Source organism: Cucumis sativus, chromosome 3 (genome assembly GCF_000004075.3).
Source record: "Cucumis sativus cultivar 9930 chromosome 3, Cucumber_9930_V3, whole genome shotgun sequence".
Lineage (NCBI taxonomy): Eukaryota > Viridiplantae > Streptophyta > Magnoliopsida > Cucurbitales > Cucurbitaceae > Cucumis > Cucumis sativus.
In genome coordinates, this window is record NC_026657.2 from 16,580,149 (window position 1) to 16,607,719 (window position 27,571).

Consider the following 27,571-nt stretch of genomic DNA (forward strand, 5'->3'; position numbering starts at 1 on the left):
GGAACCTAATGGACCTATAGATCATGGGCTCCAACGATTCAAGGTTAACTAGCTAAACTCTTTTAAACCGAGTTAATCAACATTCGTTAACTAACGGGTCATTCCACTAAAGTCCCGTAGTTGCACTCCCCTCACTATAGATATATTTGTGTCCATTTGATAAAACCATAATCAGTAAGTTAATCCTTCACAGGTTGCTCGTAACCTTGGCTGGGTCAAAATACCGTTTTACCCCCAAGATTACATCTTGCTCCTTAAGTCCCACTAATCCACTATTGAACAATTGGTTTAAGGTTCAACCTATAAACTTAATCCCTCTCGGGCCAATGAGAGGGTGGGGCCCCTTGTTCAAGACTTGGATTCAGTGCTTAAGAGAAGCAACCTATCTACTAACCCTAAAGCGGGTAGGAGTGAATTCCATCTTGTACCCTATGTTCCCAGCTATCCACCCGATCTTACCCCTGAAATGGGAGGCTTATTGGGCCAACGCTGATGAGCTGCCCTCACCTATGTAGATCTAAGGATAATCTCGTGTGAACAGGAGTTCATAGTTAACTCAGGATTAAGACTAAGTTACCTAGGTCATCAATAATTGAGATAGTCAGTTTTAAACAGTAAACGGTGTTATAACGTAAAAAAGACTAATTCATGGTTCAGTCTTATGTAAACATTTTACATAGGATGCCCCCACTTTCATGTCTCTACATGAACGATTAGGATCACCTCGTTTGTACAACAAAGTGGGCCGCATCCATAGTTTCTCTAAATAAGGCGCCCAACCTTTATTTCATATACTATAGACTATTTAGGCTATATACTCGAACTTGATCCACGTTTATGTTTACACATAAAGTTCAAGTTTATTCAAAAATAGCCTTGGAACTTGATTTATTGGATTTAAGATTATAATATTTAATTTCTCAATAAACAACTTTATTGAACAGAATATGATTTACAAACTACGAGTTTTAGGACAAAAAATTCCAACAATAGGGTTATAATTTCCACATTTAAAAAAAAATTGGATGAATGAAATCTGAAAAATTCTAAAATGTAAAATTTTGTTCTTGTGTGCTCTTGTGATAGAATGCCCGAATATTTGGAGCATTCAAGTGAGAATTGATCTGTATTGCTTGTGGAGTGCTTTCAAGATTGAGGGTCGATGGGAGTTTCTAACTTTGTCAGATTCTTGGTTCGCTAGATCATCTAAGTAACTTGAATCTCTATCTTAGGGGTTGAAATTAAATTGGTTTTGGAGCTGTTGGGGTTATGTTCTTTGAGTCTTGTAGTTTAACATGGTTCTTAGATCCAATGCCAGAGGTTTCGTATCACAATGATTTCAAAGTGAATTTCTCTTATTCTTACGATTACACAAAATTGTTTGGAGCAGAGTGTGTGATTATTTGTTTATATGCTGACATGTTATTGTCATCACACTTTGAAATGAAAGATTTAGTAAAAGTTGACATAATTCTTGGTGAAAAATAAGAAAGAGTGAGAATGGATTCTCTTTTTGTCAATCACACTACATAGAAGAACTTTTAAAGAAATTTGATAGCTTCGATGACACTCCTGCTAGAACACCTTATGATGCAAGTATAAGCCTTAAGAAAAATAAAAGAATAGTGTTTCTCAATTTGAATAAGCAAAGATCATAGAGAGTGTCATGTTTTTAATGAGTTACACAAGACCTGATATAACATATGTTGTGAGTAGATTGAGATACACACATAATTCTGATAAGGATCAATGGATTGCACTCCATCGTGTGTTAAGGTACCTTAAGGGCAAAGTAGATCATTGTTTGCATTCTAACAAATTTCTTATTGTTTTAGAAGGCTATAGGGATGCAAATTGGATAATAGATAACGACGAAGTAAGCTTCACTAGTGGAAATGTGTTCTTACTAGGAGGGGGAGCCATATCATGGAAGTTTTCAAAAAAGACTATTAGAGCTAGATCCACTATGGAATCAGAGGTTATCACTCTATAATTAGCAGGACAAGAGAGGTTGAATGACTTAGAAGCCTATTGAGGGATGTACCATTGTGAGGTGCATCAGTACTAGTCTTGTTACATTGTGACTCACAAGTAGCCATTGGATTTACCAAAAATAGTGTATATAATGGCAAAAGGAGACATACGTCTTAAATATGGAGCTTTAAAACAGTTGGTGAAAGGAGGAATTATCTCCTTGTAATTTGTGAGGTCAGAAAGAAACTTAGCGGATTCTCTAACCAAAGGTCTAATAAGAAAAATATTTCAAAAAGCCTCATTAAGCATGATACTCAAACTCATGAAAAACTCCATAGCCCATAGCTCTTTCTTTGGGTAGCTCTAGTATAGACTTGATGGAGGTAACCAAAACCATAAAGGTCTATAGCCCTTCTTTGGGTGGTTTTGGTGTGAACTTGATGGACTATGTCACACCCTGCTTTGCATACAAACAAAAAAAAAATGTGCCATGCGGGAAGCGACGTGATTTAGATTAAACATTTTTAAACTTGGACTTATCACCTAGTTCACTCAAGTAACATGACACTATAAAACTTAACCATTACGCGATAAGAAACATCATAACGCTGTAGAGAGTACAACAAACAACTTCTTTTATTAGATTTAACCATGCACCATACAACATTATACATATATCCTTGATCAAAATTACAACAGCTTAAACTAAACATCTTCCTCGACTTCTAACTTCAAACGCCTTGCTAGCTCATCCTACCTTCTTAGCCTAGCCTTAACACTTGAACACATGGGAAGGAAATTTTTAAAAATAAGTCAAAAGACTTAGTGAGATTTTAAGAAAAATCCTTTGAAAATACATTTCAAAGACAAAAACGTTTCAGTTCAATTAGGCTTATCACCTCATTTCATAATATTCAAACACATAACACATATTAGCCTTGTATCTTTCTCGTCGAGACCATGAACCATTCTCAATGCCAAGACTCATCGCCTTGTGTTTAGACTACTCTGATGGTCTTTTCATCAGTAGCATCCAGGAATCCCTTGGTTTATTCCTCGTTGTTCAGGCCGCCAAACATAATACACATCTTTTATGCATTGACTAGCTTCACTCCACCATGCATACCTTTTCTACATGGTTGCCTATACCCTATTGTTCATATAACAGTTAGCTCATTGATAGGAATAAGACTAATATTTTGAACACAATCTCACATCCATTTAAACAACACAACTTTCTTTAAACATAAGCTTTCATTTGAAAATATTCATGCATAAAACACCATTACAATCCAACATGATGTTTAAAAAAAAAGCTTTAAAGTGCAAAACACATTTCAAAGTCACTCACAAAAATTTGATTTTCCTTCAACTTAAAACGCCTAACTTTAGCTGCAGCTCTTCCTTTTTTCTTAGAATTTCCCTTAACAACTTCATCACTTTGAAAAATCTTCAGAAAAACTAACACCCTTATAAATCCTTTTCAGTTTTATTTATACTAATCTTAAACGTGATTAGTCATCCTTAAGCTTCTTTTAAAATTGTCAGCTCTTACTTATAACTTTACATGTGTAAGATTAGTATTTTACTTAATCATGCTTAACCCTTAATCTTACATGTAAATTTTTGTCCAATCAAGATTAGGCATCCCGCTTGGTTTCATTTCGGGTGGTACTTTCAAAATGCATAATAGTCCTTAAACGCCTAACGTCTTCTTGTCTCACCTCGTCCTAACATAGACATCAAAATGCAAGCTTCTTCTCATAACGCTTATTCAACACTTAGTCAAAATTTTGACCCTTATGTTCCAAACAAAGGTCTCACAGACTAGTTAAATTTTCATAGTTCAATTTTGAGTGGTTTGCCTTTGACAAACTTAATGAAGTTGGTCTAAGTATGGACCACGTGAATAGTCTTCATAGCTTAGTTGTGAGTGGTCTGCTACGATAAACTTGATGAAGCTATAAACATGAATGTGAAAGTGGGGCCGTCTTGTACGAAAGAGTTATTTTTCAGAGTTTTCACGGTAACCAGAGTTTTATGTGCACGATCATAAATAACACTTTATATCACGAAATCAAGAAAATTTAAGAAGTAAAAACGTGTTGTATGGTCCCAACCTCAGTTAGTTAAGAAGTAAAAACGTGTTGTATGGTCCCAACCTCAGTTAGGGAAAGTTCAAGAGGCAAAAACTCACTCTCACTAATAAAGTTGTTGCACCAATTCAAATCAAAATATACCGATACTTGCGTTTATCTTCTAATAGCTCATGAATTCTTTTAGAGTTTTCTTTTTCCTCTTTATTTTTCTTCTTACCATACCAGCCATTCGTGGAGGATGGTTGAAAATGAGTTTGAGCTTAAGATCCATAACAAAATGAAAAAGTTGTTTTTTGAAAGAAAGGAGGTAATCGTCCCACATTGGAAGATTTGTGTTACTACACACTTGCTAAACATAGGATTTCCAATGTTGGACAAAATTCATATTTCACAAACCACTTTTCATTACAACTTTAGATTTCACAAACAGAACAGTCATACCAAGTAATAATTTTGGCCGATCAATTTCTATTCCATATATCTTCAAGTTCTTAATAGTTTAATCATTATACTTTCAACCATTGTCAATTTTTATTTTCTAACTACCTAATAATTTTGATTTTATTAAAAACTACCTAATAATTATATAGGTTATAACCAAGTTTGGTTCTTAATAAGGTTAATTATAGTCTGTACACAAGTTGGTTCCTAATAAGGTTTATTAATATAAAGTATAAGAAATTTTATTCAAGTCTGTATGAACAGTTTGGACTACCACTTTCACCAAACACAAAAAAAAATCTTCAAAGGACATTGAAATCCTTTGATCAAATTTTTTTAGTGCTCCAGATTAGTGGCAGTATGAACACAATGGACCTGTAACTTGGATCCTCTTCAATTTAACAATCAGTAGGTATTGTAAATAAAATAATCAAAATAGCACAGTCAAAATCGAATGAACGAATTGGTAAATATTATATAGCTAAAGTATATTGAAACAAACAATAATACATAATCAATGGGCAATGGGCAATGGGCAATCTTAGGATTGCGAATTCTAAACCAACAATAGGCACTACAAATATCAATGATGCTACAACGAATAGAAGTTTTGAATACTCTCCAGCAATAGCTGCAATTGCAGACTGGATTCAAGAGCTTCTAAACCAATTTACAATGATACATAGGAATAGCCAACACACAAAGTGAATACAGTGGTGATATTCTGATATTACCCCACAGAAATTGGTTATTTGTTTGTGAGAAGCTGAAAGACAATGGAGGAAGGATTCAGAAAGGGCTAACCATTCGTGCCAATCTTATCAATACCTCTGGAACAAGGCGTGGTTTTGGTGGCGCCATAGAATCCTTTGCAAGAGCTTCCTCGTCTCCAGCATGTAATATGGCAACTATTTGATCAAAAAGTTCATAATTGCCTCCACGAAACGGATCCTGAAAAAAGATGACAAGAAGCTTCACAAAATGACTATGTAGAAAGATGCAAGAAGGAATCTCTCATCTTCCCAAGTACAACACGAAACGAAGCTAACAATCAACTTTTTTTTTTCTCTTCCAATATAATGGTTAAGTTCCTCTCCTTTTTGTAAGGGTATTTATACAGGTATACACACTTTTAGTTAAATATATCAAATCAGTCACGAGTTTGTTAAAGGACTTGTAGAAAATAAAAACAGGCAGATAAAAAAGATAAACCACCTTTTTTATCCCTTCTCTTCCTAAATTTTTAATGACAATTTTGTGAAAGTCAAAAAACCTAAAAATGTAAATAATGTATTGCTCTGGTCGATCTTCCTCCATAGCATAAATACAGTGGATAAATTTTAGAGAAAATGTACGCATGAGAAAATAATTATCTTTTCCCTCAAAGAAGTTTGTGGGTGTGTGCACATGTCAAACTTACGCTGAGTCACTCCTGTAGGAGGGTTATAAAGTTCAAATGAGAGTAACCAAAAGACAACATCAGAAGCTACAATAAGGCCTTGAGGTCAGCTTACTTGAAGGAACAAATCTGTGTGAGTTTTTCCCTCATAGAGAAATAAGTCAGCTTGTGCCCCTACTTTTCGAAGTGTCTCCACGAAAGTTTCACTGAAAATTTGGAATTAGCATCTGAAAGTTAAAAGGACATAGAACTTATTCATCCGACGACCATGAGAATATGATTCTATTTTTTGATGCTTGAAATTGGGCATAATCGGATTCCTTTACTTTTATTGGTTTCATACCTATGCATAATTTATATACTGAGCAGGAGCTGATTAGCAAGCATCTATTATAAGATTCCAGAAAAGCTATGAGATCTTAATAAATAGAAGACCGAACATACTTTTTTCCCTTTCTGTTCCAATTACACACTTTACACCGCCAAAAATATTTTTTTTCACATAATCACCCATTTATACACAATTAAAGGTTACAACACTTCACCATTCCAAAAATTAAAGATAATAGGTCATTTTACATATTTTATTAGGGTTCATCTGATATCAATTCAATAAGAGAAATACACTAACCTGGCATCAAATGGGATTGAATAATCACCCGTGCCATGGAAAAGAACAAAAGGAGGTAAACTGGAAACAACATCACTAACACTAGGATCTTGGATTCTTATTTCTGGGGAAAACTGGGACAAAGATTCTTCACCTTCCATTATGCTACAGAGAATAAAAGTGGCTCAAATTGTGAAAAGGAATAAGTTGACATAAACTAGTCAGTTAATGAAGAGAAAATAGACATTTAGAACCTACCTCAAAAAGACAGAACGATATAGACCCCTACTATCAAAGTGATCGACTAGTTTCCACAAGTTATACCTGTTCACAGAATTCAGAAAAGAAAACTTGAGTACAGGGTCCTCATTCAGAAGGAAAATTGCACAATGATCAATAACTGGGACTTTATAAAGTAATGAAATAAAAATTGAAAGAGCAATGGTCAACTAAGGGTGTTTCTACTACTTTCCAGCAAGACTACATTTTGACTAATAAACTGTTGTGAATTCAGTCCTCAAATATATAGGCTTCAGCTTTTCAAATCTATAGAATGCACGGTGTTCCCCTTGTCCCCTCATATAGATAATAGAATTTGAGAGGTGTTACAAGATTTATAAACCATTGGCATGAAAAAGGATCAACCACCTGGAGGCCTTTCAGTTTATATCATAACGTCCCTTGGGCTATACTTTGAAAGGAAAGTAAAAGATTTTACCCAGCCAAGAGCCAATACAAAAAATGATTATAGAATCTATTGAATGGGATGAATTTGTTGTTAAAGCCCCAGAGATGAGAAGTTGAGAGGTTACACAACAACCCGCCATTTTTATTGCAAAAAGTCCAGAAAAAATATTGACGTGTATAGCTCAAATTCTTCTCATCCTATTCTATTCTATTCTGACTGGCACCTTCTGAAGCACATACAAAATGTACTTCATCTAAGTGGTCTTTATAAAAGAAGAAAAAGTTTAGGATTGGCGACAAAGCATGCGATGTCCAATCATAGACAAACCAAAGAGGCTTGGAATTATTGATCATATAATTTCATGGGAATTCCTTAAATGCCACAAGAAAGACGTAGAAAATTACCCTCCAGATAAACCAAAATAAGCTTTTATTTGGGAGACACTCCAATCTACACTCTCTCCTTTTCTAGCTTCTTTGATTGCTTGATCCAAGAGGGCACAAACGGAAATATGTGCACCAGCTGATTGTCCCATCAGAAAGATTCTATTAAGATGGGGCAAAATAAAATAATAAGGTGGTGAGCATATGATGAAGGATGAAAAAAATGAAGAAATCATTCAGTCACCTGTCCAGATCTCCTCCATAGTCTGCTATATTCTTGCATACAAATGAAATCCCTTGAGAAACATCTTTCACCATGTCACTGATTGTGCCCTGAGGAAAGTTCCTGCAAAGTACAGGGTTATGAGATTAAGATAGAAAATCAAGACACGGTCATAACAAGGACATGTTTATTAAAATAGCACTCTTCAAGAAACTACTATTTCTGTGTCAGAGAGAAATTTGAAGTTTCCTTATGCATTTATAGAAACAAGTTTCCTGTATTTAACTCTCAAAGTTTATTACGTCAGCTAATTATGTTTAACAATCATTTGACACATACCTAAGAAGTTTCAAACTTATATTAACTCCAACAACTAGATTTGACAATATCCATTGTACCAATAAATAGAGCCCATGTCCAAGAAACTACTAGTATTATCTGTACTAATAGATTTGTCAGAGAAAGTGTCCAACATGTTGGACACAGATACATCACCCAAACTAAAGGTTTAACTTCTCTTAGGTTAACGCATGCCATTCAGTCAAGTTTCTTGCACCCATCATTCTTCATTCAAATAAGTCAAACAGAGAACCATATAAACCACCAGTATCCCCCCTGCCCCACAGAAGAAAATAATAATAACAATAATGAAGAAAGGAAGAATGAGAAGAGTTTAAAAAGTTCATCGAAGTAATGCTTGAACATAATGCATTACCTATAGTCAATTGAGGCTACAATGACGTCTCTCTCTGCCAACTGCAGTCCTAAAAGTGCTCCCCATGCTTTATTCCTAAATCATTAACAAATATTAATATTGTATTTCCAGAATGGGAAACTAAGACGCAAAAAAGCTTCCATGAAGATAATTAAACAAATCAATTTGCTATTTTGGTACATGTCCTTCCAAAAAAAAAGAGGTAGTTTGGCCATTTTAGTTTTTTCATAATTCATAAGGTTTCCCGAGGATGTAAGTTTGTCATTCCCCAGACCCAAATGTTTACAAAAAGATAGAAAAAGATATAATTATTATGTGGTTATTGCAGCTATAGCCCTCCTGAAGAGAACTTAGAAAGGAATATAATTTTTTAGTACCCTGACTAGTTATCTTCAAGATTCTCGATTTTTTTTCCTTCCTATCCTCCATTTGGATTACCCAAAGAGCTTTCGAAATCATCCTTCTTTAATTAAGGACAACAAAAAAACCAGTGTACAGAAAAGTCTAAAGAATAAAACATGTAGTGTATTGTAGTAATAAAATTGTATAGCTTAGAAGAAGAGCATCTGTAAGACCTGAACGAAGCCAATGCCAAAAATCATTTTAGGATGGACATGCATAATCGTCTACAGTCTACACTTACCCAATAATCCAAGCTCCACCGCTAACGAATATCACAACTGGTTTCTTTTTATCAGTATTTGTAGGTAGATACAAATCCAAGCTGAAACATCATCCAAAAGAAGGATAGAAAAAAAGTCATGAATTGGATAATGGTTGACGTAGAAAAAGGCAGACTTAACAATTACCTGTTGTAGAACACATACCTATTTCTCGGTTGAGTTCCATAAATAATATCTCTCCGAACCTGACTTGAGAAGTAATAGTCATACATAACTGTTGTAAACAAAAGGTAATCAGATACGTGAATTAATCCAGGACATGCAAATGTTTCCAATAATAACATTTCAGTCAAATTTCTGTAAGTCGAGATGGCAACATTAATATGAGGGGATGATATTTTCTTTCTTTAGACTGTACTAAAATGTTGAAATGATGGCCAAAATTACAGGTTGTGTGATCACATTGAATTTCTGTAAGTCGAGATGGCAACATCAATGAATTTATTATCAGAGAAATTCATGGATACTTAAGTTTCAAATAGCTGATTAACTTATATTTTTCCAACAATTTTTCTATTATAATAATTATCTTGGATTTCGTTCATCCTCTCATTTCTCTATCTACATGTATCTCCCTTTATCCTCCTTCATCTTTTAGTTTTTTTATTATTATTTTTTACATCTAATTTAAACAACTATGGTTTTCATTTTCTTTTTCCTTCAAAAGTCAAAACTTTCATTGATATTCAGAAAACTCTGGACTTAGTACTTCTATCTAGATTGATGTTGAATTCACTGAACAATTTCTTGTAAACATGATATCCACTATCCAGCCAGAGGGCTGCGATGATCGTGAGAGTATCCAAACTCAGAAAACTGTCCAAGTTTAACGTGATTTCAATATAGTTCACTATACCTTACTCATTAAAGACAAAGTGTATCTACCCTTGCACCTGAGTTAAAATCTTTATCTTCACCAGAAACTGAGTGAATCAAGAATATTTGGTACAAAATAAAGTGGATAATTCTCATCCATTGACACATAAGAGGCAGAGACGCTGTTTTGAGTAGAGTATTGATGTTAGAAACATGATTGTATAGCCTATCATCTGTTATGGATTGACATTGGCCCTAGAAGATTATTGGTGCAGAGACCCCCTTTGTCTAACAGAGAACAGAGAATTATTAAGTGATCAATTTGTGCAGCTACCAGTTGAGTGTCCTTTTTCATTATTTTTTTTAGCTTCTAAACACGGTTGAAACTTATAAAGAGTACATAAATTAGAACATGAACCTCTCATTTCCCATTGAAATGCCATGTAAGGAAAAATAAAGAACAGGGGATGTTATGAATCAACCAGCATGAGATTGATCTAGTCATGGAAGGGCTAAGGATTATGAGAAGTAACTCTAACCACCATTTTTTTACAAAATATTTACATACAACAAGCTTCATTGGATTAAATATCATAAAACTTGACCATTGGTCGAGTGAGTTTACTCAAAGTACAAAAATGATGGCTCATAAGAACGAGATTGATAGCTAGAAGGTGTTATTCAGAAAATAGTAAGGAAGGACGTCAAAGAGGAAATGTGGCCTTCACCAATTTTATAGGCTACGGAAGAAAGCGCATGACTAAGTTGACCAGAGGCTTCTATTGGTGCTTTAATTTGTATTCCCCACACGCAATTTTATATTAAAGATAACGAAATTCCAATAAGATTTTACAGGACAAAAAAGCAAAAGACACTTATGCAATAAGTATGTTAAAAAAAATACCTTGAAGAAAACCGGGCATAAGAAGGATGGCATACACTGCAAGTGCAGTTAATCGTACGACCCACCGGTACCCTACCCTGAACGAAAAGAAGGGATCATGATACAGAGAGAGAGAGAGAGAGGAAGAGCCCATTGAAAAAGCAAAACTATATTCATTCCGTAAAGATTTCATGATTAATTTAAAATTTTACCGATCCTCCTGTTCGAAGAAAAGAAATTAATACAATAAGAGATTTCATGATTGAAGTGATCCCCAGGAGAAGAAAGCATGAAACTATAAGCTATGATATAAGATCCTTTCCATTATAGAAAGAAAATTTGGCATCCTGTTAGGTATTTGCAAATTCTAATTACAGGAAGAACCCGCCGCAAATTAAGGAGATAATCCAACTCATAGTCAGAACAGAGAGATAGAGGGATCGAAGTTACATTCACCACTTAATCAGAACATTCAGGCTTTCAAGTAATGGACAAAAAGAGATAGAGAGCAGAGAGAATCCATTTCCAGATTACCCAAGAGATCGAAGGAGAGTGAAGCTGAGGCGAGTAATGAGAAAGGTTTCGGCAGCTGCATGGCCAAAATCTCGACTAAAAGACTGCTGGCGCCGTGGCACTTGGGGCTTTCCGACGCCGAGACGGCGGCGCAACTGGTGGTGGAAAATCCCAATCGGATAAGTGAGCATCCTGGAAAGCAGAGGGCGAGTCTGGGTGGAATCATCGTCGTCAAAGCGAATCCCTTGGCCGGAGAACTTGACGACAGGGCGGAGCCGGTCAGCCGGAGCCGCCATGGACGGCGGGAGGAGAGGATGGAAGGGAAGGCGATCGGAAGGGGAAATCGGGAGGGGGGAATTTGAGATTCAGATTTGAAAAATTGGAAGCCGTTTTGAGTATTGAGATGAAATTGTGTGAATTTTGGATTCAAAATGGAAGAGATGGGAAAAGGGTGTGAGATTGGAAGGGTAAGAAATAAAGAAATAAAAGAATGGGAAACTTTTGGAAGTTTCAAAGTTGCAATAAGATTGCCACGTGTTTGCGTATGTGGCATACCGAATAATAACGATCACTTTGATAAGACTCCCAATTTGATGAGAGAGTCCCTTCAAAGTTTCAAACATCCTTTTTATTTTTATTTTTATTTCTTATCTATCATTTCCATATGCTTCTAACTTTAAACTTTTCTTCATTATTAATTACCTCAATTTATTTATTTCGTCCTTTTTCTTTTCATGGTTCTAACACTAACAAATTTGGACTACACATCCTTTAATAATATTTTTTAAAAAACAGTTATTAAATAGTACAACTTCAAAGTGTTTTGAAATTATATTAAATGGTTGCTAACTAAAATATACTCAATTTCTCTCATTTTTGAAATCATTCAAATTGAATGATGGATTCAATTCTTTGTATCTATGTGAATAAATAAACAGTTGGAGGTGTAAGATGATGTAGCAGATATCCAAAGTTTCACTTACCTCACAAATGAATTCAAAGTTAAAAACAGTAGTCGATGTAGTTTTAAATTTGGGTTTATATACTTCCTAAACTTTCATAAAAGTTGAATTCAGTTATCAAATGTGTCAAGAATTTGAGAAAGCATGCATGCATGCACTTCAAATATTAAGCAAATAATAATAATAACAAATAACAAATAAAACCATGAAATGAAGATTTGTTACATCAAGAATTAATGAAAATGGGAGATGCGTTCCCAATGATCCTCCAACTAAATACGGTGTCGTTGATGAAATGTGGTGCCTTTCTATTGGCTGTTAAAGATGATATTCATATTTAATTAAAAATATAGAGCAACAACAAGAAGGGAAAAAAAATAAGACAGATGAAATTCATGGAGAAAAATTATGAGTCATAAGTTTTGATTCTCTTTAATTTCTCACTTTATTTATACATATTAGTCTAACAAATGTACTTGGTTAATTATTGTTCACTACAGAAAAAAAAATTAAATAGATTATTGACGATTGGATGGATTTTGCTATATTTTGCTTTTTAAAATGATCCTTAAAAATAAAGAAAAATTTAAAATTTAAAATAAAAAAGTTGTAATTCATTATTTATTCAAACAAAAATGAGTAGAATTATTGAATAAAAAAACTCAAAACCAAATTGTTAGCATAAAAGCAAGTTATTTAGAATTCAAAGATATATGAACTCAACTTTGCACCTCAAATACAAATATATAAACTTAGACAAAACAATTCTCCATCCCAAATAAAGATATGTGAACTTCAAACATCATATATCAACTCACTATCTCTAACAACCTTTTATTATTATTGACGTTCAATTTTTTCCTTCTATTCTATATTCAAAACATTACTTTCATGTCTACAAAAACATACTCTTTAATATTCAATTAAGATTCAAATTTTGACCAAACAAGTAGGTATGAAACGCATATCAATAATGTAAACAGTTTCAAGTCAACTCGTTTAGCTTAAATGATGAAAATAAATGGCAATATTCAACTAATAAACAAGAAAATTAATGTCGGTATATTAATTCAACGATGGAGTAATAATAAAAGTGTTTCTAGATGAACAAGAAATGATTATTAAGTTTATACCAAGTTGTTTAGAAATATAGTTTTAATTAGATATGGATAGATATATACGTATCACTAATTTTACTATATATAAAAATACTTTTAATAATTTATCATTTAAAATAGGAATATTTTTAAATATAATAAAATAAATTAAAGGTATTTACAAAAAAAAAATATAGCAAAAGTTTGAATTCTACCAACAACAGATATACTATTATCATAAACTTCCATTACTATCCATGATTAAGAGTGTCTAGATATTACATAATTTTTCTAAAGTAGATTGTTTTTTAAATTGGATGTGAAATTGTGGTGGAGAAAAAAAAAAGAAAGTAATGGGAGAGATTATTATGGATATGATACTGCCATGTTTCTTTGATGGATGGAAACTGAAAAGGAAAGAGTCCCACACTGTGCTTTCATAAATTAATTTACTTTAAAATATTCGTTCACATGGCACCCTTTGAAAATTTGAATAATCATTGTTCCTTTCAAAAATATTTTTCATATTATAAATATTTATTAGATGGATGTTCGTTATACTACACTTTATTGTCATACTTCAACCATCTACACTATCATATGTCATGAAGATATCAATTTTTAGTGACAATGTAATCTAGCTCATACTTGTCAAATTGTCTATAAATAACATATTTTTCTTTTGCATATTAAGAATATGATAATTAATTAATAATATCAAACGACTATCAATAATCAAACAGCTACAAAGGATTATCAGAAGATCATTGGAGAATTACAACTTTTAAATTTGTTACTTTACAATTTAAAAAATTTTGTGACAAAAACCCTATTATCATAAATTCGTTTGCTATTTTTACAAACGATTTATTGTACCAATAATATAATCTTCAATAATATTTCATGTATTATAAACATTATAAAATTCAAGCATGTGTGTGCAATAAATCTAAAAATTACTACTTTCTAACATAAAATTAAATACTTAATCTAACCTAAAATCAACTTTCTAATCGTTTATATGAAAATTTAAATAAATAAAAAAAATTATGTAGAACACAAATATAAAATAATATTTATTACATGATATCATCACCTAAAAGAGTAACTAAATACAGTTATATTAAGAGAAAAGATTTTACCCAAAACAAAAGCTCCATGTTCAAAATATATGTAGTCTATAACCAAATAACAAAAACATAAACAAAAAAACAAAAAGTATAGTTTCATGTTTAGAGAAATCACCACCTTCATTGTTCATCTTTCTGTTCCTTGTGTTGAATATTTGGGATCTTCTTCCTCATAACGACTTTGTTCTTTCATTTTATGTTGAATCCTTCACAAATATTTGGCATCTGTGGTTCCTCAACCTCAAACTCTTCACAGCTCTCTCTCTTGGTTCCATGATTTGCTAAGCAGTTCTTCCAAACGACAAAAAGTTATGTCCTCAATCCCGACTTACTTTTTTCCTCGTTTCTCAACTGCTCTTAGCTTCCTTGCCATGCTCAAACAATACAGAAGATAGAATCTGAAGAGCTTTCATTAAGAAGATGAAAGAAAACAAAGGCATACAAAAAAATCGTCTTCGAGACTGACTATGCACTAGAGCAAAATATAAGCAATCCTACTATTTCAATCCCTATCAATTACCAAATAGGCCTCAATCACCACCATATTTCTAGAAAGCAAGCATAAGATTTGAAATTCTTCTGCAAGTTTATTTATGTCACCATTTCCTATATGAATGTTGCTTTTGGAGGAGTGGTTGAGTGGTAACAAGTATTACGGTGGGAATATGTATGTTGGTGTAGCTTTGTGAATGAACAAGCCTGACCAAAGTATCCTTCAGCCATGAGCGTTTATCACGTCCTGCAAATTCTTTGGATAGCACATTGTTGTGTGGAGACCATTCCACACGTTATCTGCAAGAATAGCATTCACTGCATCCGTTGGATGAAATTGATCCCACCAAATATGATTAGAAGCATTTTTACATGCCATAATTGGTGAGATGCACATGATCCATCCATTGTAACGACCAAACCCACAACAAGCATTCGATGTTACATTGAAACCTAGATGGAAAAGAGACTAACACAATGAGACAAACAAATGTGGATCATGGTGAGGAGAGTAAAAAAGAAGTTAGATTGTCATTCACCATAATATTCATGATTCTTCAAGATATCCATTGAACCTTGAAGCAAATCACAGAAGATTATATTCGAATCGGGCAACTCCATGCCGAGCTCCTCGACCACATATCTCATGGCAAAGTTGAACTCCATAACCATATCATTTATCTCCTCAATACAGGCCCCATTCTCACTACGGTACTGCCATAAGTAGAAAGGAGCACAACCAATAGGTGCCAATCCCATTACAACGATTCTCCTAGCATTCATGTTATACAAATTCTGGACCATCAACAGAGAGTCTTTTAGAAAGTTCTTAAACAATTGATAAATTAACATAGTGTGAATAAATGAAACTCCTATACAGGGCTTACAACGTATGGTTGGTTCCCGATATCTAAAATAATCCAAAAGCTCAAATTTTGGAAAATGAAAATATATGCACAATAACAATATCCTGAAGGCAAAAATATGGCATATATAATGGGTAATGTATGTATATACTTCTTTCTATTATGTGTAGCAAGAACTATATACAATAAAATCACCTTGATTTCCTGTCTGATTGTGACTGCAAGAAATTGGTTAAAATTCCATGGAGGGTAAAGATTTTGAACATTAGATATATTAAACAGATAGTAATGAATGTAATCGTTGATTCCAATTGATATGTAAAAGACTGAATTGGAAATGTGATCGGCAGCAGCCTTCTCGCCCATATTTAGAACAAACTGCTGAAAAGTGTCCATAAATTGCTGAATTTGTTGTGTAAAGGAGATGTGTTGGCCCTGTTACATATAACATTTCAGAAAGAAAATTGACATGCAAGAAATCATAATACTAAGTTAAAAGAACAACGATCGTATCTACCATTCTAAATCAACCCAAGATTACTTGATACGTTATGAAACTCCGTTTTACTTCCATGAATATATTAATTTATAACAGAACATTAAATTGCTAAAAGAAATAGAAATCAATTTGCATATTTCTTGATGATTTTCTTTTAATCAATGAATAAAACCGACGGAAATTAATGAAAGAAAAGAAGTACCAATTCGGATCCACTAGTGAAGATAACTCCAGCACTAGCCGATGCGTAATTCACTCCTTGGATCATATCTTCCACTGCTCCAACATGTCCAAGATAACTTGGAACAAAAGGAAGTCCAAGACGTAGGGCTGAGAAGAACATCCAGAAACAAAAACAAGAAATCAAACCTAAGAGAACGTTTAAAGAAATCATAAGATATCCAGAAAGAAGAGCAAAAAGAATCAAGAAACAAAAAAAGAAGAAGAAAGAATACCAAGAAAATCGACGGGAATTCTTCCATTAGAGAACCTTCCAGTGGGAGTATGCGTGTCGAAATCTCGACCATAGGGAAGATGATCGGCGCGGGCGAAGGTTCCGAGGAAATTATTGGTGCCGGAGTCGACGGTGGAGTCACCGATGACGAAAAGGGCGGGAACAAGAGAGTTGGAGGGCGGAGGAGGGAGGGGTGGAGGAATGGGAAAAGAAGAATTTGGAATGGTTGTGAAACCGTAATTAGGAGTCGGAGGCAAAGGATTGGGATGAGGTGCAGGGTTTGGGAGAGGTGCTGTTGATTGGAGAAAAACGGAGGAAATGAGGATGAAGAATAGGGAAATTAGGAGGCTAAGCGCCATTAGTTTTAGATTCGAAGGGAAAGATTGTGATTGTGATTGTTATTGAAGAAGGCGGGAAAATCACGGCTTCAACTCTTCCTCAAACTCTTACCTTTCTAATTTCTAAACTATGTTATGTTAAATGTATAAATGTCCCTAAAAGATTTGAATTTATAGAGATAAAAAGAGAAATTCCCAAAATTACATGCTTACACCCCCCAAAGTTTTATAAAAATATGTTTCTTTTACACCCCCTTAGTTTTAAAAAGTTTTCTTAATTCATTTTTGTCTCTTAGTTTTTAAAATGTAACTTTTTAGTCTTCAATCTTTTAAAATCTTCATTCGAACTATATGAAATCGTTGTATGATGTTCAACCATAAAAAACACGAAACCCTAAGAATATCTGTGGCATTGAGTTTCAGTGAAGAAGGTGTATAAACCCGTCATCGTCGTAAGAAGGTGAAGTATGGAAAATATGGTCAACTCTGGAGTTGGGAAGATGAAATGCACTAGCTAGCGATGGAGATGATGGTGGGCTAAATGATCTTTGGTAACTGTGGAGTTGGGAAGATGATGGTGGCCCACAATGAAAAATAGCAAAAATGTTGATGGTGGCCCACAATGAAAAATAGCAAAAATGTTCAAGTCAATGCGCGATTAATTGGCCACTCACGGACGTAACATATTTGGTACATGATCTTGTACCAAGATCATTTAGATTTGGCTAAATGTTCGTTAGATTTAGATTTTTTTCAAGATTTTTTGGTAATCGATCGTTTAGATTTTGTTGTTTAGCCAAATCTAAACAATTTTTTTCTTCAAGATTTTTTGGTATAGATTGTTTAGATTTGGACAATCGTGTTTTGAGCTCCAACGATTTTTTCAGATTTTTTCAAGATCTTTTATATTTAGTACACGATCTTGAACCAAATAACACTTTTAAAATCATAAGAAGGTAAAACCTTTCTAGAGATCTGTGTGGAATGTTGGGGTGCCCTGAAGGGTGAAAATGACTGTGTGGAAGGCTATTTCCAATGTTTTGCCTGCCATGGTCTGGACAACATTCGCAAGAAATGAATTGTTGCTAACCCTCTTTGTTTATTTTGCAGGACATGCCTTATGGAGGTATAAATTTATTAAAAGCATTTGACTCCCCTCTTTCCCTTTCTTACTCTATGTTCTTTATGGTTTAAAGGATTGTTAGGATGAGATCGTGAAAGTGCTGAATATTAAAGATTGGGTTGCTGTATCCATCCTTTTATGGGATGTTTGGAATTATAGAAATTCTCTCAAGCATAGTGGAGCATCTCCAAAGGGCAATGTTTTGATGAACATGTTTGCTCTTCATGTAGAGAAGTTTAGGGGCGAGGATGTGGTTGTCTATGAGCAGTGATAAGGGAGAGCCTGAGGAGTCAGGTGTCGCCTTTTGCTTGTTTTTGAAAGCTTAAGTTTGATGCTTCTTGGAGCGATGCTAAGAGGTCGGTGGCTTTAACTAAGTCATTTGTGACTCTATTGGATCTCTCATCCTAGCTAGCTGTGAAAAGATTAGTGTCAAGTGGCCTATCAAAGTGCTTAAGGCTCTTGGTTTGGTTAGAAGTTTGTCTGTTGTGTTAGCCTTTTTTGGGTCATGGGTTTTCCCCCATGTGCAGGTGGAATATTATTGTACGAATCTCATTAATGTCATTAATTGTTAGTCTTTGGTGTTGATTGAGTTGTGAGGTGGTTGAGTTGGGAAAGATTGCCACGGGTGGATTTTTTTGGTCGGTGCACTTGCTCGACAAATGAAATCGCTCATTGTTTGGCTTGTGCCGTATTGTTTAAGGGGGACTGGATGGTTTTTTTTTTTTTTCTATCTCTTCTTCCTCTAGAGAAGAAGTTAGGTCCTTTCGTTATATTCCAAATATTTTCTCCTCCATTTTTAGGGAGGAGGTGTGATTTTGGCTAATTTCTTGTGAATGAATTTCACGTTAAAAGAAAAATTCCTTTCTAGAATTATTTTTCGTTCATGATTATTAATTTTTTTGTAGATTTTTCTTAAATGTTAAAATCATTTGAAAATTTATTATTTAACATAAAATTCTTGAATTTCATTAGAAAAATAAATAATATCTCATGAGAGTATTAATTAAATGTTGTTATAATATATAAATCTATATTTAAAATAGAAAATTGAGGGTGTGGTCAAGCGAGACACATATTTATAACCTACGGTATACTCATATACCTATGTATAAAATAGAATATTATAGAAGTTTTTTCGAAAATAGAAAAAAATATTATTTATACTCCATAAGAAAAAGCCACTAAAAAATAATATCTCAGAAACTTTTAAAAATAGAAAAATTGACAAACGAATTTAGGACGCATAGTAAAATTTTAATCCAAGCTCAAAATGGATAACTAAATTTTAACCCAATACCAAAGCATTCGTGTTTTTTTCCTATAGGTTGTAAATACTTTCAATTTTCTTCTATTAATATAAATTCCATAAGATTTTTCAACGAAGGGTTTGACCATTTTTTAAAAATATTCTAATTTTGTTCTCCTTCTATTTAAATCAAATCTAGACGAGTGTGTATAAATATTCGTGTATAAAAAAACACTCAAATCTAAGCTATTGTCTAGCAAAGAATCTTAAAAAAATCTATCATGTGACAAAATAGTCTAAATGATCTCGATGACAATTAATCACGAGTATTCTTTTTTAATTTTTGATCGTGGGTGGTAAGCTTTTTGCTGCTTATTTATATTTTTTTTAAAAGAATCCAATAATTTATTTATTTTGACAATTTGGGTAGAATATATTTTAAATGTGTAGACGTAAATAAACAAATGTGGTTTGGTGTTCCAAATTATATGACTACGAAATAACAACAAACATTTTTCAAAAGGATAATTATAATTGAACTATCTACCCCTAATGTTTTCTTTATTTGGGAAACTAACTCATTAGATTCACCTCCAACATTTCAACCTATTGCCCTACCGACGGAGAGGATCAATAGCCAAAAATGGCCGGTTTGCTCTCATGGGCAGCGGACGTCGTCGCCGGCGGCGGCGGCGGCGCCAACCACAACGACGAACGTACCACTTCCATTCCCCTAATTTTTACTCCCGACCAGCAGAATTACGTTCGAGAATTGAATCAGAAAGCAGCTTCTCTCAGCCGCTCGGTCCGCGATCTGCGCCTTCGATTGCCTCCTCCCGACATCTCCCAACGCCTTCCCCATCTTCATGCTCACTCTCTTGCTTCAACGGCCGATCTTACTCTTCAATTGAACGCCCACTCTTCCACACGAGAACAGGTTAGCCTTCTACATTCTAAATATTACTTTGCCAGTATACGTTTAACGATCTCGGACTTTCATTCGTGTTTGTTACTGTTCTCCACAACTCTAACTGCGATTCGTGTTTGTCAATTGTTCACCATAGATGCTGCATTGTTGAATATTTGTTATTGTTCTGTTTCGAGATCATTACAAAATAGTTTAATTTCGGTGGAATTTATTCTTAGCTCGATTTTGACAAAATAGTTTAACTTCTTCAAGGGGAGATGTATGCTGATTTTTGGTGAGAGATTCGGAGGATTGAGAAAAGAGTTATGCCACCGTTGCTATTTATAGAGTGAAATTAGATTAGATTAACCAATACAATAAGGTTTGATGAACTTTTGCCGATGGTATGAGGTTTGGCAAGTTTGTGCTTCTATAGGAGTTAAAACTGGTATTTAGAGATCGCTGGCAGATTTTGGAAACAAATATTAAACTTTCTGTACCATGTATGTGGAATAATTCTATTGCTTTACACTGATTGGTTGGAGAAACGATTTAGTTATACCCCAGAAATGTTCTTGGTTGCCTTGTGTTTTCCTTGGTACGTTTATTTTGTCGAAAAACAGTGCGTTTAATCATATTATTATTCTTACTTGAATGTTCATAATGTTTGTCAAGAACCTGTAATATTACTTCTGATAGTTGGCATCGTTCTCATTTCCAGGTCCAATTGAGAGAGATATCACTACAGGAAGAAAATGTTGCATATGGAAAGGCCATTTCAAATTGTGAAAATAAAATACAGGAAAAGAGACAGGAAGCAGATTTGCTTCTGAGGAAGTTAGAGGTAATGGTTTAAGATCCCAACTTCGTGTCAGTTGCTATTTCTAAGGCTCTATTTGATGAAAATTTCCTTTTTTGTTTTTGGTTTTTGATATTTGTGCCGGTTGTTTCTCTCCTAATTTTGATTTTTCAAGTAAAAGAATCACTTCAATTCCTAGTCAAATTCTAAAAACATAAACTATAGTTCTCGAAACTTAGCTTCGTTTTAGTGAAAAACTTAGGTGTGAAGTAGCCTTTATAAGCTTAATTTTCAAAACCTAAAATTAAGTACCACATTGGTGTTCTGTTTGACCATAAATATTCATTTCTCCTTTCAAATGGATATTACGTTAATCCAGCATTATGGAAGAGTTGGAAATGCATTTACATGGCGTTATTAACATGATATAAAAGAATTCATCAAATTGTTGGATAGTTCAAGCTCCTACCAATATATATTTTTTAAAATTGTTCTTTGTTAATTTATACTACAGGAGTTAGAAGAAACCACCAAGAATCTGGAAGTTGAGCTAGAAAACGCACAAGCTGCTCTGGAAAATGATGAATCAATCAACTTCGGAAAATTGACATCCAAACCTTCGAAAGTTGAAGCAGAACAAGATATGGAATTATCAAAGTCTGCGTTGCTAGACAAACTAGAGATCAAGAAACAAGAACTGGTTTGCTGCCTTATTTTGATTTTAATAGTTTTTTTCCTTTTCCTTTTCCTTTTCCTTTTATCTCTCTTCTCCGCATTTCCTAATAGTTATTGCTGACAAAGTTTGGTTATTCTTCTAGAGTTCAATGGAAGACACAGTTAAAGAATTAGAAAAAAACTGGGCAGAAATTCAGGATAAAGCTCTAAAACAGCCTTCACCAGGTATTTTCAATTGGTCACAATTGTTCTCCTTATTCCTTTTTCAAAGACTTGATATCAAAGACTTTTGCAGTTCAGAGAGAGAAAATGTTAGACAAACAACTCCATAGCCTCATGGAGCAACTAGCTGTAAAACAGGTGAATCTTACATTTCTGAAGTTGAATGCTTAAACTTTCGATTCAAATAATAAAATCAATTCCAAGTATTTCCCTGTTTGTAGGCACAAGCCGAAGGTTTGGCAAGTGACATTCATCTGAAGGAGATGGAGCTGGAAAAACTAAAAACATCATCAAGGAGGCTGCAAAGTAGCAGCTCCGAGGCTAATATTGCTCGTAATCGTTTTGGAAAAAGCATGTCCGACAAGAATTTTCAAGACCTCTTAGCTGACTCGCACCACAGACTACCTTATCGCAGTGGTGGTCGGAGTGAAAATCAACAGAGACTGATGCTATTCCGTTCTGCTTTCGTGGTCTACATTTTAGCTCTACATATATTGGTTTTCATCAAAATTTCATTCTGAACAACCACATATATTCATCAGTATTTTATTTGTATGTAATAACTAATTAGATATATAGAAACTCGGATACCAAGTAGAACACCAATAAAGTGATCAAATATATGTAAACAAATCATCCTTTTGAATTCTCTCCAAGAACTGAATAGATGGCAAACTTGTGTTGATTGTGTTTATTGGCATTCATTCTTTCATTTAATAGGTGGAGCAATACAGATGAAGAGCTGTGGTTGTAAAAAAGAAAAAGAAAAAGTAATAATAATAATAACTATTATAATTATAAAGAATAAAAACCAAAAACCAAAAACCAAAACAAACAAGACAAAACAAAATGCAGTTGGAAGAACTTTCATCTTTGATTCAATTCTGTTTGAAGAGCAAACTGAACTCTCTCTTGAGCTGATCGGATGCCTTCCATTTTCAACATATGAAGCAAGAAATCACTCCAAATATCAATAGGGCCAGGCAAGCACCAATGAATACAATCATTATTCAAATTCTCATTCCCTTGAGGCCAATGACTATATTTACTTGGATGGCCATCTGGTCTCAACCACATTGCTTGTGTTGTATCAAGCAATCTCAACTTAAATCCTTTCTTTCTCCCTTCTCTTTCAGCTCTTCTAAACTCCTCCATTTGAGTCATATAAAGCTCCAGATTCATACCTTCTAATGCTGTGTTTTTGCTCTTGAATGGCTCTGTTCTCAAACAATTCCCACCTTGATTCCACAGCCCATTTTCAAAGTGTGATGGTGAGAAAGTTCTCATGTAAGTGATGCCTTTGTAGTTCTCTGAGTTCAGAATGGCTTTGAAGGCCGTTCTGAAGGCCTTTCTGTACCCATGGTAGATTCCTAACTCGGTTACATTGTTGAGAAAGCAGTCGTGGCAGCCGGTGACTTGGCCGTTTTCATAGTAAAACATAGGATGGAGAAACCATTGGCCGGATGAGATCATCAAGTAATCGAATCCAGCTATATGGGAAGTCCATGCTTCATCATACTCGTCTAAATATAGATTGAAGACACCTCCTGTTGTTAACTCTTTTGATTTTACTAGATGGGTTGTCCACAGAAAGGCCACTGTGAAGTTATAGTTCATGTATTTCCATTTCTTGAAGTGTTCGCCTCGGCTAGGTGAAACATCTATTGGATACTCGAGCTGAGAATCAACAAATAAAGAATGAGGTGTAAAGAATAAAGTAAATTACACAGAAAGTGGAAGTTTGAAGGCTTTATGACTATTTAGAAGCTACGCTGTTTCGAAATAGTTTTCTGCTTTTTCAGAACAAAATCTAATGAAACATACTTGAATGACAAGTCCCCCCCCCCCCCCCCCCCCCCCCCCCCATTTCTTTTTAAAAACCACTAAGTTGGTTTTCCTTGAACAATAATAAAACAACTTGATCTCTACTTCTTTTTCTAGTACAACAACAATTGGGGGTTCGTTCCTTCTTAAAAGCTTCAATTTTACTCCCAATCCATCTGATATATATAATCCTAAAGTTGCTTATTAATTGAAAATTTTAAAATGCATGTGACATGAGCATTTATGTAATTTAGTTAGTTTATACAACTTTAATAAATTTCCTTTAAACAAACTTTCATGAGTTTCAATTACAATTGAATTGCATTGTTTTTATTTTCTTGTAGCTGTAGCATACAAGTAAAACTCAATGGCATTTTGCCTTCAACATACTTTTTAAAAATCATTGGAAAAAAAACCTACTCATTAAAAATATTTTCAGAATAAAAGTACAAAATTGATTTCCAAAACATTTTTCTTTTCTTTCTTTTCAAGTGCTAAAGACAGGAGAATAGCATAACCAAATAAAGAAGAATAGCATAACTGACATATGTATGTATCGTAATGTTTGTGATTCAAATTTCTCATCCTCTATTGAATAAAAAACAGGTTTTTTTTCATAACATGTATAACAGCAGATTAAAATTGATTTAGTATTAGATACATTACATCATGAAAATAAAAACGGTGCTAAATTTCTAATTTCTCCTAATTGTATTGGGAATGTTTTAAATCCATAAGTTATAGTTAAATACAACTCTAAAAGTACTAAACAATACTCATTGAAAACACAATAAACATATTTTATTTATAAGTAATTAACATTTGGTTAATTAAGAAATATAGTGGAATCCCCCAGTGTCATTGTTCTCAGCAAAGATTCTCATAATATTAAAACCATTATCTAGATCAATATCACATGGGTGTGTTTCATGGGTTTTCTTTAGAAAATAAATATTAGAAGAGAAGAAATGTTCAAGGGATTAATTCATTTTTCTATAATTGTCACAAAAAAAAAAAAAAAGGCATTGTTATATGCACATTTTTTGTTTTATACATTAGTGCCTTAAGTTTTTTTAAACTTTAAATTGTACCATTACTAAGTCAAACTAGAAAAATATCAAATAGATGTTTAAACAATAAAATTGATTGTTATTTAGTAAATCTTTAAACCTTAAAAAATATATCATAAATAGTTGATCTATTAGATGGAAATTAAAATTTTGAAAACCAATAGGATAAAAAATTAAAATTTTATTACACCCATTAGATACAATTAGGCAGATTTATTAGATAATTTTTAAAGAATTTAATAGACATTGAAATAGTACGTAAAAAAGATCAGAATTTTAGAGATCAAATTTATAAATTAACTAATAAATACATTGAAATTTGATTCATAATTATTTCACATAAGGTTGTTGACCTGCCATAACCAAACCCACATAAAAATATATATACTTTTTCTTTTATATATATAAAAAAAAAAGAATAAAAGTAAAAGAAAGAAAAGGGAGAGGGGGTTTAAATGAATAAATGGTGCAATGTGACTTACCCCACACTCAAAGATACTAAAACAAAATATTCCATATAGAGACTTTCAATTCATTCAATTTCTATTACTTCTCCATTGTACCATCAAACCTATGAACACAAATTTTTTTATCTAAATACGGAATACCAACAATAATTTCCACACTAAGAGGCCTCTAATTAAACCAAGCTTTAAAGTATAAGGCACACACACACAAAAAGAAAAAGAAAAACTTCAAAAACAACAACAAATAGTTTAGTCATTAAACTTAAACAAACTATAATTGAACTAAAAGACTGTGAATTTATTATAAAAAAAAAAACTCAAAGTAAAGAAAATCCACCGCAATCAAACAAAGCCTTATCACATGATTCACAACACAAAGTCCCTACATGAATTCTTTAATTTTGTTAAAATAAATAAAGAAGCATAAATATGAAAATATAGAAAGCAATATGGAAAGTGAGGAGATAAAAAATGAGGAACGAAATTAGTAAAAAAAAAAAAGAAGAAGAAGAAGAAGCTAAAGTAATGATAAAAATGGTACAGCCGACAATGGCGGAGTAAGAAAAGCAAATAAATAAAAGAAAAAGAGAGTGAAAAAGGGTGAAATAATTAACCTTGGAGAGGAGGCAGATGAGAGACTGAACGTGATTTCTGGCAATATTATCCCCAACAAACGCAAACGCCTTATGCCTCATCAGTTCCAAAAACTGCGCCGGATTAAACGAAGGAAGCTCACACCCGTCGGGCCTCCACCTCCAGCGCAGAAACCCACCGTCTGGCCTCCCGTACTTGAGGCAATTGAGGTGGTCGTGAATCGCCCAGCAGCTATCGTTGGTGTAGGGGAGGGGCGCTTTGGGGTTAGAATTAGGGATCCAATCCCCGATAGCGAGATCGCAAGGGAGGGCGGAGAGGAGGGAGAGATTTCCAGAGGAGAAGATCTGGGGGCGGAAGGCGGCGGAGGCGGCGGAGGCAGGAGATTCGAGAGAGGTTTTGAGGAGTAGGAGGGAGTAATTGAGGAGAGGGAAAGAGAGAGGGATGGTGGTGAGGATCAATAGAGCTAATGCTCCACCGAGAATGGGCATTAGGGTTCTGAATTGGCCATTTTTGCAAGGGCGGAGGTCGGTGGTGGTTGCTTGGCTTTGGAGCATCATTGGAGAGAGAAAGAAGATGGAAGGAGAAAAAGGGGAAGTGAAATTTTGCTTCTTTTAATTAAAATATAAACAGACAGAAAATGATTTTATTTAATTATAAATATGTAAATAAAGGAAGTGTGTGTGAAAGACTGAAAGTATAGTAAGGGCGTGTAGATTAGTGGAATAACGCAGGGAGTATGGAAGTAGTAGGTCAGTTTGTATCAATTTTATTCAAACTTTATATCCATTTAATTATTCAATTTACAATTATAAAGCTATGAATAATTGGTATTTAAATTAGGATTTATGATTTATGGGGAGAGGTGGGTTTGAGTGAGTTTGAAGTTTGTGTTCATATTTATTGTTAAACCTTTTTTAAAAGATTCCTACATATAGTTGTACATGCAACACTTTCACATATAATGTACTCATTATTTATATATTACATCAACCAAAAAGCAGAAAAGTAGAAAATGATTCTGAATTTTTATTTTAATTCTCTTTTGGTTTCACAATAGAATGTAGTAAAAGAGAATAGTAGATAGGAAGACTAAAAATCCTCACTACACAACCTACCCCTACACCATCTCCAACCTCCAACTTCCTATGCCAATCAATAATCTTCATCTAACTTAAATAAATAATCCCCCTTTTCTCTCCAATTTCATCATTATAATTAACAATTTCTTTTTATTTTTACTTTTAACTATGTATTTAATTATGTTTTTTTTTTCTGCTTTATCACTTAAGTAAATTCATAAAACCATTTTGTTAAATACAAAAAGGTAAAATATTCATAAAAAGGTATTTGAATTGAAGTGTCGGTGATGAGTTTAGGTC

The 27,571-nt window shown here is 33.7% G+C and overlaps 4 protein-coding genes across 6 annotated transcripts; 1 reads left to right on the forward strand and 3 right to left on the reverse strand.

Annotated features, from left to right (window-relative positions):
• Positions 1-4,964: 4,964 nt before the first annotated feature.
• On the reverse strand, positions 4,965-11,914 carry LOC101206540 (isoprenylcysteine alpha-carbonyl methylesterase ICME). Of its 3 annotated transcripts, none has more exons than XM_011653063.2 (11): positions 11,449-11,912; positions 10,936-11,012; positions 9,360-9,429; positions 9,176-9,256; positions 8,533-8,607; positions 7,839-7,940; positions 7,616-7,756; positions 6,782-6,847; positions 6,545-6,688; positions 6,029-6,119; positions 4,965-5,465 (listed from the first exon to the last, which is right to left on the reverse strand). In XM_011653063.2, exons 1-11 carry the CDS (start codon positions 11,721-11,723, stop codon positions 5,304-5,306), a joined length of 1,284 nt encoding a protein of 427 aa, XP_011651365.1. In that variant the 5' UTR covers positions 11,724-11,912; the 3' UTR covers positions 4,965-5,303. The 3 variants fall into 3 exon arrangements, with proteins under 3 accessions (XP_011651365.1, XP_004145636.3, XP_031739204.1); XM_004145588.3 differs by having other exon boundaries at positions 10,936-11,007; positions 11,449-11,650; XM_031883344.1 differs by lacking the exon at positions 4,965-5,465 and having other exon boundaries at positions 6,029-6,140; positions 11,449-11,914.
• Positions 11,915-14,538: 2,624 nt separating this feature from the next.
• On the reverse strand, positions 14,539-17,384 carry LOC101212405 (GDSL esterase/lipase At1g71691). The gene is made up of 5 exons (XM_004145608.3): positions 16,929-17,384; positions 16,676-16,803; positions 16,170-16,409; positions 15,648-15,903; positions 14,539-15,561 (listed from the first exon to the last, which is right to left on the reverse strand). Exons 1-5 carry the CDS (start codon positions 17,284-17,286, stop codon positions 15,332-15,334), a joined length of 1,212 nt encoding a protein of 403 aa, XP_004145656.2. The 5' UTR covers positions 17,287-17,384; the 3' UTR covers positions 14,539-15,331.
• A 2,796-nt stretch (positions 17,385-20,180) lies between these two features.
• On the forward strand, positions 20,181-22,922 carry LOC101206785 (hypothetical protein). Its single transcript, XM_004145589.3, has 6 exons — positions 20,181-20,571; positions 21,263-21,385; positions 21,855-22,040; positions 22,159-22,240; positions 22,311-22,375; positions 22,459-22,922. The coding sequence occupies exons 1-6, from the start codon at positions 20,278-20,280 to the stop codon at positions 22,756-22,758; spliced, it is 1,050 nt and encodes a 349-aa protein (XP_004145637.1). The 5' UTR covers positions 20,181-20,277; the 3' UTR covers positions 22,759-22,922.
• LOC101212650 (protein trichome birefringence-like 19) lies at positions 22,887-26,891 on the reverse strand. The gene is made up of 2 exons (XM_004145609.3): positions 26,213-26,891; positions 22,887-23,914 (listed from the first exon to the last, which is right to left on the reverse strand). The coding sequence occupies exons 1-2, from the start codon at positions 26,747-26,749 to the stop codon at positions 23,105-23,107; spliced, it is 1,347 nt and encodes a 448-aa protein (XP_004145657.1). The 5' UTR covers positions 26,750-26,891; the 3' UTR covers positions 22,887-23,104.
• Positions 26,892-27,571: the final 680 nt, after the last annotated feature.